General features: G+C 41.0%; 1 protein-coding gene across 1 annotated transcript in view; it reads left to right on the top strand.

The window, feature by feature from the left end:
- TBCK (TBC1 domain containing kinase) overlaps positions 1 to 13,070 on the top strand; it is a 171,199-nt gene that overhangs the window by 152,032 nt on the left and 6,097 nt on the right. The window contains exon 25 of the mRNA XM_081105075.1: positions 1,711 to 1,870. Within this exon, the coding sequence (XP_080961201.1) occupies positions 1,711 to 1,870 (160 nt within the window). The remainder of the gene's footprint in view (positions 1 to 1,710; positions 1,871 to 13,070) is intronic.

The raw sequence follows: 13,070 nt of genomic DNA, 5'->3' as shown, positions 1-13,070 counted from the left end.
TTGAGAACATTGGATAATTGTAAATGTTTGAGAGAGTAGTACTGATAAAAACCAAGGAAGATCTGCCAATGATCATGAATTCTTTGTCCTTTCTAGAAGACTCTAAACAATGAGATACTAATGTTCTATCTTTTCATTTTCAGAGCTTTTTAATAGTCCTCTATTAATGCCAAATGTTCTTTAAAGGAAAAATGAGGAAGAAGCAGCTGACTAACAAATTTTAAATGTAAAGTATGTGGTCAGTGTGCACCATCTTTCTTGAGAATAAGAGCCTCAAATTTCTTCTGTCTCCATTCCATTTCTTTACCTAAATAACTTTTATTAATTCTTCAAATTTTAACTCAGCCATCACTTACTTTCTCAGTGAAAACTTACCCTGTCCTCTCCAAATGGACATATCCTACCAAAGCATCATATATATCTCCTTTAGACCTGTTTTTACAGTTGTTTTACTTATGTGAATTGTTATTCAATGGATAATAATACTTAAGAATGTCTTTCTCTATAGACTCTATATAAATAATCATCTTTTAGTTGTACTTTTTAAATTGTACTTTTTACTTACTGAGGAGGGCATATATTTTTTCTTTAAGATCTTAAGGTATTTCTAAATATTTTAAGCTAATAGATGCTTTTCATTCCAAAAATAAAATTTATAGTCAATGAAACCATCAGAACGCTGCCAAAGTGCAAATATAATAAGCATCAGTCCCTTTAGAGACCATAAAATTGAGGAGTGGAAATGTCGGCTAAATTTACTTGAGAAATAAACCAACAACAGAACTATTTCCAACCAGTGCTGTTGACCTTAACAATTCTAAACAGAGTCCCATTTAGCAATCGCTTACCCAAAGGAGATAGACTTCTGCAGTATCAGATTATATCTGGGAATGTCTGCTTGGCTATATTACTTTCAGAGCTTAGGAGTAATCATAGTGGTAGTAATGAACTTAAAGGCATGATTATTATGTGGCCCATGCAATTGCCATTGATTTGCTGCATCCGGACCACTTTCACAATGCTTCATTTAGTCAGGAAATTCTTTACATCTTTGGCCAGTCATCTTCCTTTCTCTTTTCCATTACATTTTCACATTTAACTTTTTTTTCCTTAGAGGTGCCTTATTTCATTTAGATAAAGTACTCATGTGAGCATGGAAGATGTTTAGAACTGTCAAAAATTCATAAATAAAGCCAATGAATCACCAAAGTAGTAATTAGTAACAGTTTATTGTGTGCACACCAACGAGACAATTTGCAAACCAAGAACACTCAAACCAAAACATCAAATAAGGCTCAGAGGCATAGTGTCATAATGCAGCTTATACAGTGTGGAGGCAATGACTTTATTGGTCACAGTATTCGAATTTTCTTAAATGAAAGGGAATTGGTTAGCAGTTACTTCCTATCAATTTAGGGGAACAAATTGAGTTTCACTTATGATTTTCAGAGGCATAGGCAAGAAGTGAACCAGGTCAAGTCAGCCTCGCTTGTCTTGGAAATTAAGCTAAATTAAACTTCACTCGTATGACTAAACCGGTTTTGTCCACTCCAGGAATTTTCAAGTCTGGTCTCTGTGTTTGATTTTTACGGTACTATCTTCTGGGAATCAATTACCCCTCTCTCTCTCTCTCTCTCTCTCTCTCTCTCTCTCTCTCTCTCTCTCAAGTCTGCACACAAATAAGTGTTTTCCTTAAACTTCCCTTCTCAGTTTTATTCGGGGTCACATTTCAGGCAGCATCAACATTCCATTCAGCACTGCATTCACCGCAGAAGGGGAACTTACCCAGGGCCCTCACACCGCTATGCTCCAAAGCTTCAAAGGAAAGGTCATTGTCATCGTGGGGAATTCTGCAAAGTACACAGCAGAGGTAAGTGTACTCAGAAATGTCATGTGTGCAGAATAAGTTATTTACCTGCCTAGTAGAACAGATTGTCTAAAAGTTTATTTCTTCAGGAGTAGATTACATATCAAATGAACTTTGAAGATCTACCTATATTCTTACATAGAAGAGTTTGTCAGCCTTTTCCCAGTGAAAGGATTCAAGCTTTCTTCCTCAGTGTGCAACATCAGGTTCAATAGTAAGTTTAGAGAGATTCAAATGAACACCTAATAGCCTAAGGTGTTCTTTAAAGAAAACACTACTTTCTGAAATTGCAAAGAAGTAGCCTCAATTCCTTTGATTGGAGAAGAACATAGGAGCTTGATTAAAGATTCAGAAAGCTCTTGGTAGGCTTTGTTGGATTTTCAGCTTTGTTTACTATAGGCTCAAAGCTTTTTGATGATAGAGAATTCAGGAAGGATACCAACTTTACATAGGAGGAGTAAGTGAAACAAAACGACTTCCTTCTCCCCGACTATGTTCTAAACCAGGGGTCCTCAAACTACGGCCCATGGGCCACATGCAAATACAAATACTGTATTTGTTCCCGTTTTGTTTTTTTACTTCAAAATAAGATATGTGCAGTGTGCATAGGAATTTGTTCATAGTTTCTTTTTAAACTATAGTCCGGCCCTCCAACGGTACGAGGGATAGTGAACTGGCCCCTTGTTTAAAAAGTTTGAGGACTCCTGTTCTAAACAAACTGAAAAATAAAACAAAGAATGTGAAGGTCAAAGATACCACCTTCATTTTTTTAATTAAATGTATTGGGGTGACATTGGTTAATAAAATTATATAGGTTTTATGTGTACAATTCTATAATATGTCATCTGTCTGTTACATTGTGGTAGTAAAGGGTAAAGGGGGTCAAATATATGGTGACAGAGGATATTTAACTTAAAAAATAAAAATAAAAAAACTTATAAAAGGCAAGTTGGAGAATATAGTTTAATATGAGAGCCAAATGGGCCTGCTCACAAAGCCTCCAGAATTAGAGAACACATCTAGATGTAGGCAACACTAAACCAGGACAGCCCTTTTTCTAAAGGGAGGGGAGAATCTGCTCCTGGGAAAGTCGAAGAGGTGTTGTTCTCCCTGCAGGTAGCTCATTCCCAAGAGAAAGAAGGGCAGGATGAGCCTTCCCAGATCTACCAATCACTCCACTTCCCAGAGCAGAGAAAATAGACAAACAGAAAGGTTAGTAATATACTTAGAAAATTTTCTTCCTCAAAGGAATTAGCAGTGGAGATACAATATTCCCCTTTAATATGTGCATTCCTTTATGTCTGAATAAACAGAATAATCCAGAAATGTGAACACTGGAAATGTAGTCAGATGAGAACTTTAATACTTTTGGACATAGGCCATTTTTGTCTCACAAGTACAGGGCTAATGGTAATATTGAGTTTTGACACTAAATGAAAGTCATCCTTCAAGTTTCATTGATGATTAGTAAAAAATCATGAATCTCTCACCTCTCTTTTATATATCTAGAGTCTGACAGGGAACAATCTAAACATACTGAGAGAAACTCGGTATAACTAATGATTAATGTGCAATTTTAAGTAAATGAAAACATCTTTTAATTTAGAACTAAAGCCATGGTATCTAAATTATTGTGATGTGATTTGTTAGCTAATGATTAATTTTATTTTCCAGTGCTATTATTTGCATATATCTGAATTTTAGGTACAATTTTACATATGATGATAGTATAAAAGTTCTAGAGTTTGGGAGTAACACCAGCAAAATGGCAGAATAGGCAGCTCTATCCTGTTCCTCTGTGGAAAGATCAGCAAGTAGGAACTGTACTCTCTTGAGTAAAAGTTGCAAAAGCAGGCCTTCTTGTCTTCTTCCTGACCTTAGGGGAAAAGCTTTCAGCTTTTCACCATTGAGTGTTGTTAGTTGGACTTCTTCATATGTAGCTTTTATCATTTTGCAGAAATTTTTTCCCCTCATGTTGGTTTATTGAATATTTTGATCAAGAAGTGGTGTTGAATTTTTTCAAATGCCTTTTCTGCATCAACTGAGATGATTGTGAGTTTTCCTCTTCTTTCTATGAATGTGGTATACTATATTGATTGATTTTCATACGTTTAACTATCCTTGCATTCCTAGCATAAATCCCACTTAGTCGTGGTGTATAATCCTTTTAATATGCTCTTAAATTCAGATTGCTAGTATATTGTTGAGGATTTTTGCATCAGTAAATACTGGGGGTACTTGTCTGAAGCCTTGTTGGGTCTGTGTCTGTTTTGGTATACTAGTGGGTATTATGCTGGCCTCATAGCATGAGGAAGTCATCCCACCTCTTAAGTGTGTTGCAAGAGTTTGAAAGGATTGCTATTAATCCTAGCCAGAGCAATTAGGCAAGAAAAAGAAATAAAAGGTATCAAAGTTGGAACATGTATTCATTTCTCAGGACTATGGTAAAAGGTAACACCAACTGGCTAGCTTAAAACAACAGAAATTTATTCTCTCATAGTTCTGGAGGCTACAAGTCTGAAATCACGATGTCTCTCTGCGACTCTGGGTGGAATCTCTCATAGGCTGTTCCCATCCTCTGGTGGTAGCCAGCAATCCTTGTCACCCACAAAATGGGAGAGAATATTTGTAAATCATATATCTGATATCAGAATATGACATCAACACACAAAGATCAGTTATATATCTGTTTACAACTCCTATAACTCAACAACAGAAAGACAACAAATTTTAAATGGACATATATTTAGACATTTTAGACATTTCTTTGAAGATGATACATAAATGACCAAAAAGCACATGAAAATATACCTAACATTAGGGAAATGCAAACCAAAACCACAGTAAAGTACTACTTCACACCCAAGTATTGGTAAGGATGTGGAGAAATTAGAACCTCCCCCATTCCCTATGCATGGCTGGGGGGAATGTAAAATGATGCAATTTCTGTAGAAATAGTTTAACAGTTTGGCAATTCCTTCAAAATGCACACATAGAATTATCATATGCCAGCAATTTCACTTGTAGGTAAATACCCAAAAAAATGGAAAACAAGAGCTCAAACAGATACTTGTATGCCATTGATCATAGCAGCATTATTAATAGTAGTCAAAGGGTGGAAACAATACAAGTGTCTATCAATAGTTGAATGAATAAGCAAAATGTGGTATATATATATATGCAGTATACAGTCTGGGACAATAATAGGTTTATAGTTGTGAATATGCAAAACAGAGTTTATTCTCATATTACTAGGTATTAATTATTGCATTGTTTTCCATATGAACAACTGTAAACCTACTTTTGTCACACTGTATTATTCGGCCATAAAGAAGAGTGAAGTCCTGATTTATGCTACAACCTGGATGAACCTGAAAAACATTATTTTAAATAGAAGTAAGCCAAACACAAAGGACAAATATTCTATGATTCCACTTATATAAAATATCTAGAAACAGCAAATTCTTGGGAAGAGAAAGTAAATTAGTGCTACTAGGGATTGGAGCAGGGTGGTATATGAGTTTTGCTTAATGGTTATGCTGCTGGAGGAATTAATGGGCCCGATTTCTCAGACACGAGTGGAAGTGTGTTTCTTGGGGTACCGCTGAAATAAGCATTTTCAGAAGCCCCCGTGGAAGACTGAGATGTGATAAAAGGCTTTATTTGTGTGGAGTTTTATTCCTTGAGTTATAAAGTCCTATGTCCCTTAACCCAGTCCTGAAAAACGTACAGCTGGGAGTCCAGCAGAGCCAAAAGGAGAGCCCATGTTCAGAGCTTTCTTTCATGTTGCAGTTGGGTCTGATTCAGCCTCAGTCCAAATTCAGGCTATCAGTCCATTGTGTGGGTCCCCCTGCCATGAGCCACATGGGCGAGTGCAGGGAGCGTGCCCTCTGCAGCAGGAGTCACAGGGCACAGGCAAGCAGGAGAGGCAAGAGCCAAGAGCCCTGTGTATGAGAGAGAGGGTACTTCCTTTGTTCAGAAGTTTACATATTCAGGTTTTGCGCCCTTGCAGTGGCCATGCCTATTCTAGCTTCAAGGTGTGACTGACAGACAGGTAGACACCTTCTCACATCACTCAGACCTTACCGGGCATACGTCCAAACTGCCTTTGTCCAGTCCCTTCCCTGTCAATCAGCAGGAACAGACTTGGAGAGTGTTAAATTAGCAAAGCTGTATACATGGCATGCCTATATTATCTAGTCCTCCTTTACTCCTATCCTGTTAAATAATAACCAGATAATTACAGTGATATCAGGCACAGAGTTTCTTAATGGAAGGATAAATTTTGAAAATAATTAGTGGTCATGGTTGTTTAATGCCACTGACTGGTATACCTAAAAATTGTTAAAATGGCAAATTTTATGTTATATATATTGTACCTCAATGTAAAAAAAACGTTCTAGGGTTCGATGTGTCCATGCTACCCAAATTCAGTTATTCTCAGAGTTATAATTCTTGGTCAAATGTAGTAGAAAATCTTTTATCGGAGCTGTTCTGATTAGGTCTCAACTGTTTTCTCTGGGGGTATTTTTTTAAAAGCAAAAACAAACAAACAAAAAAACAGTGATTTCCAAACAAGTAGCAGCTTTTCTTCTAAATTAAAATCAGTGCACTGCAGCTGGCAGCTGGCAGAGTCCGGTTTTGAAAAGACCAAGGAGGCCCCAGTTGAATGCTATGCAAGAAGCAGAGGTGCCAGTTACAAATTATCTTTGCAAATATTTATGATTTCATGTCAGAGTCATATTTGGACTGGGAATGTTTTGTTTGCACACAGTAGGCACTCCTTGTAATTTTTCTAGTTTTACATCTTCTGTAAAGACCTAATAAAAGAGCTAGACTGAAAATCCAACAAATGAAAATATTAAATAAAATAGACCATAACTCAATAAAAGGAAAAGGCTCTCAATGTTGAATTAAACAAGTAGCAAAATATCATTGAACAACTTCAAGAAGGAATGAATAAACCACTTGTCTAGAATATGATGCTATTATAATCACCTATTTGACATGCAAATTAAGACCAATGTCTTCTGTAATACAAATGTGAAGGAATTACTCTACAGTGACCAGATGTATTGGATATATTGTCTAAAATCGCATAGAAGACAACAAATCTGAGAAATACTGCTTATTCATGTACCTTAATAATTATAATCAAAAGATACATAATGCCATTTTAATTATGTATTCAATAACTATTTCCTGTACTTACAATTGATTAGCCATTTAGTGCTATTACATGGTTTCTTTACAATTACCACTTCATAAATATTTTATATTTGGCCTAGCTTCCACATCATCCTATCTAATAAAAGAGAAACATGGTAATTGGTGTACAACCGCTACCCTTCCCATTGGCTAATCAGGGCAATATGCAAATTAACTGCCAGCCAAGATGGCGGCCGGCAGCCAGGCAGCTTGAAACTACCATGAGGCTTGCTTGCTTCAGTGACAGAGGACTCCAACGTTCCCCGCCTGCCACTGCAGGCCTCTGAGCTGCAACTCTAAGCAACTATGTAACAAATATAGAAGCTAAACAAAACCCCAGAAACCTGCTTTAGTCCGCCAGGCTTCAGCCAGCAGGATCGCAACATTGTAAGCAAAGGCCAGAAACCTACTTTCAGCAGCAGAGGCCTAAGAGCTGGAGCCAAGCCTCAAAGCTAAAGCTGGCCCAGAATAAAAAAAAAAAAGAAAGAAAGAAAGGAGCGGTTGGGAGCTTCAGTCACCCCCAGCCTAAAAACAGCCCTCAGCCCCTCACCCAGGCTGGCCAGGCACCCCAGTGGGGACCCCCACCCTGAAGGATGTGTGACCAGCTGCAAACAGCCATCATCTCCTCACCCAGGCTGGCCAGGCACCCCAGTGGGGACCTCCACCCTGATCCAGGATACCCTTCAGGGCAAACCAACCGGCACCCACCCATGCACCAGGCCTCTACCCTATATAGTAAAAGGGTAATATGCCTCCCAGCACCGGGATCAGCGGAGCTGCGAGGCCTCCCGGCACCAGGATCAGCATGACAGGGGGCAGCGCCCAAACCCCCTGATCGCCCTGCGGCTCTGTGTGTGACAGGGGGCGGGGCCACAACCTCCCTATCAGCCCTGCTCTGTTCCTGACACAGGGGAAGGCGCCCCAACCCCCTGATCAGCCCTGCTCTGTGCCTGATAGGGGGGAGCTCCCCAACCCCCTGATCGCCCTGTGGCTCTGTGTGTGACAGGGTGTGGCGCCCCAACCCCCTGATCGGCCCTGCTCTGTGTGTGACAGGGTGCGGCGCCCCAACCCTCCCCACCACACACACACACACAGGCCCTGCTCTGTGTGTGATGGGGTAGAGCCATAACCTCCCCATCGGCCCTGCCCTGAGTGTGAGAATGGCGGCGCCCCAACCCCCTGATCGGCCCTGCTCTGTGGGTGATAGAGGGCGGCGCCCCAACCCCCTGATGGGCCCTGCTCTGTGCGTGACAGGGGGCAGCGCCCCAACCCCCTGATTGGCCCTGCTCTGTGTGTGACATGGGGCAGTGCCACAACCCCCCTGATGGGCCCTGCTCTGTGAGTGACAGGGGGCAGTGCCCCAACCCCCTGATTGGCCCTGCTCTGTGCGTGACGGGGTGGTGCCACAACCTCCCCATCGACCCTGCCTTGAGTGTGACAGGGGGCGGTGCCCCAACCCCCCAATCGGCCCTACCCTGAGCATGACTGAGGGTGGCATCACAGCCTCCCGATCGCCCTGCTCTGTGCATGACAGGGGGCGGCGCCCCAACTCCCCAATCGGCCCTGCTCTGAGCCCGACCAGGGGCTGCACCTAGGGATTGGGCCTGCCCTCTGCCACCCTGGAGCAGGCCTAAGCCAGCAGGTCGTTATCTCCTGAGGGGTCCCAGACTGCGAGAGGGCACAGGCCGGGCTGAGGAACCCCCCTCCCCCCCGAGTGCACAAATTTTTGTGCACTGGGCCTCTAGTATATAATAAAAGCCTAATATGCTAAGTGTTCGGTCGTTTGGTTGGCCATTCAACCAATCAAAGTATAATATGCTAATGATATGCTAAGGCCGCTCAACTGCTTCCTATGACGTGCACTGACCACCAGGGAGCAGATACTTCAACTGGTAGGTTAGCTTGCTGTTGGGGTCCTGACAATCGGGACTGAGTGAGAAGGGCTGGACATGCCCTGGAGCCCTCTCGCAGTCCCACCCTGGCTGTCCAACCTCCCCGGCCCTGATTGTGCATCGGTGGGGTCCCTCGGCCTGGCCTGCACCCTCGCAACTTGGGACCCCTCAGGGGATGTTGGAAAGCCGGTTTCAGCCCAGTGGCAGAATTAATGGTTGCTATGATGCACACTGGCCACCAAGGGGAAGACACTCAATGTAGGAGCTGCCCCCTGGTGGTCAGTGCGCTCCCACAGGGGGAGCACTGCTCAGCCAGAAGCCAGGCTCACGGCTGGCCAGTGCAGCAGCAGTGGCTGGAGCCCCTCCCACCTCCGCAGCAGCACTAAGGATATCCGACAGACCTAAGCCGTCAGACAGACATCCCCTGAGGGCTCCTGGACTGCGAAAGGGTACATGCCAGGCTGAGAGACTCCCCACCCCCAAGTGCACGAATTTCATGCACCAGGCCTCTTGTTAAATATAACAGAAAACCTTTAGAATCTGCTATTTCTTATTGAGAGAAAACATTGTTTTTCCCCAGGAGAGGGCAAAAAAGGAGGACTGCAAAGATTTCAGTTTAACTACGGTCTCATGTAGATTCTTCTCTATGCCATAATTAAATCCTATTAAAGAGCACTTGTCAGTTAATCTTTAATTCACATTACCCAACAGGTTAAATCAGCGGTTCTCAACCTGTGGGTCGCGACCCCTTTGGCAGTCAAACGACCCTTTCACAGGGATCTCCTAAGACCATCCTGCATATCAGATATTTACATTACAATTCATAACAGTAGCAACATTATAGTTATGAAGTAGCAACGAAAATAATTTTATGATTGAGTCACAACATGAAGAACTGTATTTAAAGGGCCAGAAGGTTGAGAACCACTGGGTTAAATAAAACAGTGAGTTATTAGATAATCAAGCATATTCAGATATTTTGTGAATAACGTTTTGTCAGCATCAAGAAAAGTCAGATAGTCCCATGCAGGTGAAGTGGAGGCCCAAGTGCAAATGCTCCAAGCGGGGATCAGGTTTTGTGCCCATCCTTGCTGCTGCCTGGCCAAATTTAACTTAACAAGGCAAACAAGTATAGACTGCACCTGTTGGTAGGGTTGATGGGAGTAGGAAGACCTCTGTGTCAAAACAAGAGTAAAGCCAATTCAAGCTTTGTGTCACATTTTAAATTGAAAATATGGCAAGGACTCATTCTTGTCTCATTGATTTTTTAAAACTCAAATGAGAAACTGCATCTTTGATTGTTAAACTAGCATTAGATTCCCTGGATATAGAGGGAAAATATGCCAGTATGGTATGTACAGAAAGCCCCATAAAAGATACTTCTTACAAAACTGAAATGTGCTGAATTAATCTAGCCAGTATCTAAATGTGAGTAAGGCAATATTTTCTTGGCTTGACAAAACACCATCATGAACCCACCTCCTTCCTAGAAGTAAATTATAATGTTTAGCAGGAATGATAACTTAGCACGATGGCATATTTTAATGTGGTATTGGGTTATGTTTTCTCCCCCCTGGGATCCATCTCTGGAGCCAGTGATAGGTCTCAGACTGAAATAACCAACAACATGGGCCAGAACAGAATGAAACTCCAATTGGTGTTTCTCTACCTTTAGTGAGTCTTTAAGAAAAAGCCATAAACATCATATTGCTGTGTTGGTCACAGAAACTCACAAGACTTTAAAAATAATTGCTCTCTATATAAGATTATATTTTGTGGTTATCTGACCACTAAGATTTCTTCCTGCTTGTGCTTGTCTTGTCAATCCTTTGGGAAGTATTTGGCACAGCTGATTTTACCCTTAAAATGTTATATTCGTGCCCTAACTGGTTTGGCTCAGTGGATAGAGCATCGGCTTGTGGACTGAAGAGTCCCAGGTTCGATTCCAGTCAAGGGCATGTGCCTTGGTTGCGGGCACATCCCCAGTGGGGGGTGTGCAGAGGGCAGCTGATCGATGTTTCTCTCTCATCGATATTTCGGACTCTCTATCCCTCTCCCTTCCTCTCTGTAAAAAAATAAAATAAAATAAAATAAAATCAATAAAATATATTTTTAAAAAATGTTATATTCGTGGCATTATATCAACACTTTTTTGTCATCGAAAGAAATAGTCATCTGAGAACATAAAAGCCAATGGCAAGTAATGTCATGTGTGTTATTATTCTTTCCTTCAAAACAAAATGAAGCAACCCCTCCCCTCCCCCCCGAAAAAAAGAAAAGAACAAAACATATATTTCTGGTTAACATTTGATTCCAAAACCTAGATAAGAGAAAGATTTTGTGGAGATTCTGTGACTAAACAGTGTGAGTGGCTGGTGCTTTCTACACATGGCAAGTAAGGATTAAATTTAAAATATGGCGCCCTAGTCAGTTTGCCTCAGTGGATAGAGCCTCGGCCTGAGGACTGAAGGGGCCTGGGTTCAATTCCTATCTAGGGCACATGCTCAGGTTGCAGGCTCAATCCCCAGTAGGGGGCATGCAGGAGGCAGCTAATCAATGATTCTTTTTCATCATTGATGTTTCTATCTCTCTCTCCCTCTCCCTTCCTCTCTAAAATCAATAAAAATATATTTTTTTAAAAAAAATTTAATATGGCATTGTTTTCAACTGAAAATATTCAGATTTATAATAAGTAAAGCCTGCCTTTGAAGCTATTTTTAAAAATAAGATAATAGTCCAATTGTGTTCCTTTACACTCCTCTAGGGGCCAAGGTAATTTGGTCTTTGGATTTTAGGTTGGAAGTTGTTTGTACAGCAATAATATGAGGCTTCCACCTTCCCGTCCCACCCCATTACTTCCTGAATCCCTTAACCAAGCTAAACCAAGTTTTATGATCTTGTGATGATCACTGATAGCCCTTACCATTGCCGGTCCTTTTTTCTCTCTCTAACCCTGTCTGCTTTCTCTCTTTGCTCAAGCTCTTCCTAGCCTTTGGTCCCGAGCATCGGAGATGATCCTACTCCGGTATGTGCTCAAAGGGGACCAAGTGACTCTGAAAACCAATCAAGCGTATGTGTTATCTCTACAGTACACTTCCCTGGCTCCAGATAGTATCTACCTAGTTCTTCAGATTAATGTGATATTTTTAAGCCACTTTGTGTGAGATCTTTTACCTGACAGAAAATGTAGTAGGCCTCTTTATGATTGTACCTTCTGCATTTTGATAAAGAATGGGAAGTGAATCTCCTTTATGAGTTCCAAATATGCAAGGAATTCTTTCTCCCTCTTGTTAGACCTATAATCACTGGCTATGGTTAAACTTGGCTTTCTTCCTGACTTTTTCCTTGTCTTCTTGTCAGCAAATATTTTGGTCTGTGGATTTATGTCAGATTATAAGGAAACAATTTACATATTAATGCAATTTGAGCACACGAGATATCCCATGAGGCTTTACAGTAAAAATTATCCTATATAACGACATTTGTTAAGTGAGGGAGGATAACTTTTAAAAGACCCATGAATTAAAATAAAAGCTGCCCCGTAGGTCCCTATTCACATAGTGTTCAAATGTTATGTGAATAAAAAGCAAGGTAGGAGTTGTAGTAAAGAGGACTTTAAAACACCTAATCCTGACTTTGGTTGTCTGTTTGTTAACACGTTTACTAGATTTATTTTGTGTACAAAGCAGTTTTTAAAAAGACAGAGGGAGCTCATTTCCAATTCCCTGGAAAAACTGCCAAGTCATCATCTGAATCCTGTGGTCTCTGGCACCTATATTCATGAACCATCAGAGGATGAAAGTTATGTTGTTTTATTATATGTTATTCTACACACCACCCTGCCCTCCACAGCCCACCATTTAATTAATTACTCCTTACCGCAGGAATGTTGGTGGCTAAATAAAAACTAACCATAGTTGCCCTCCCGCTTGACCCTACAGAGGTGGGAACTTGGCTGTGATCCATCATTGCCGTAACTGTTTTGAATCTGAGTTTTTATTGAATACATTCTTTTCAGAGCATAGTATACTGTATGGAATATGACTAGTGACTTGTATGTAGTATGGGTTTACTGTTCTCTGTTGTCTAGTGTAAACAGAAGT

Source organism: Myotis nattereri (assembly GCF_964212035.1).
Source record: "Myotis nattereri genome assembly, chromosome: 1".
NCBI lineage: Eukaryota > Metazoa > Chordata > Mammalia > Chiroptera > Vespertilionidae > Myotis > Myotis nattereri.
The sequence above is the reverse complement of the archived record's forward strand: the minus strand, read 5'-3'. Positions and strand labels throughout refer to the sequence as shown.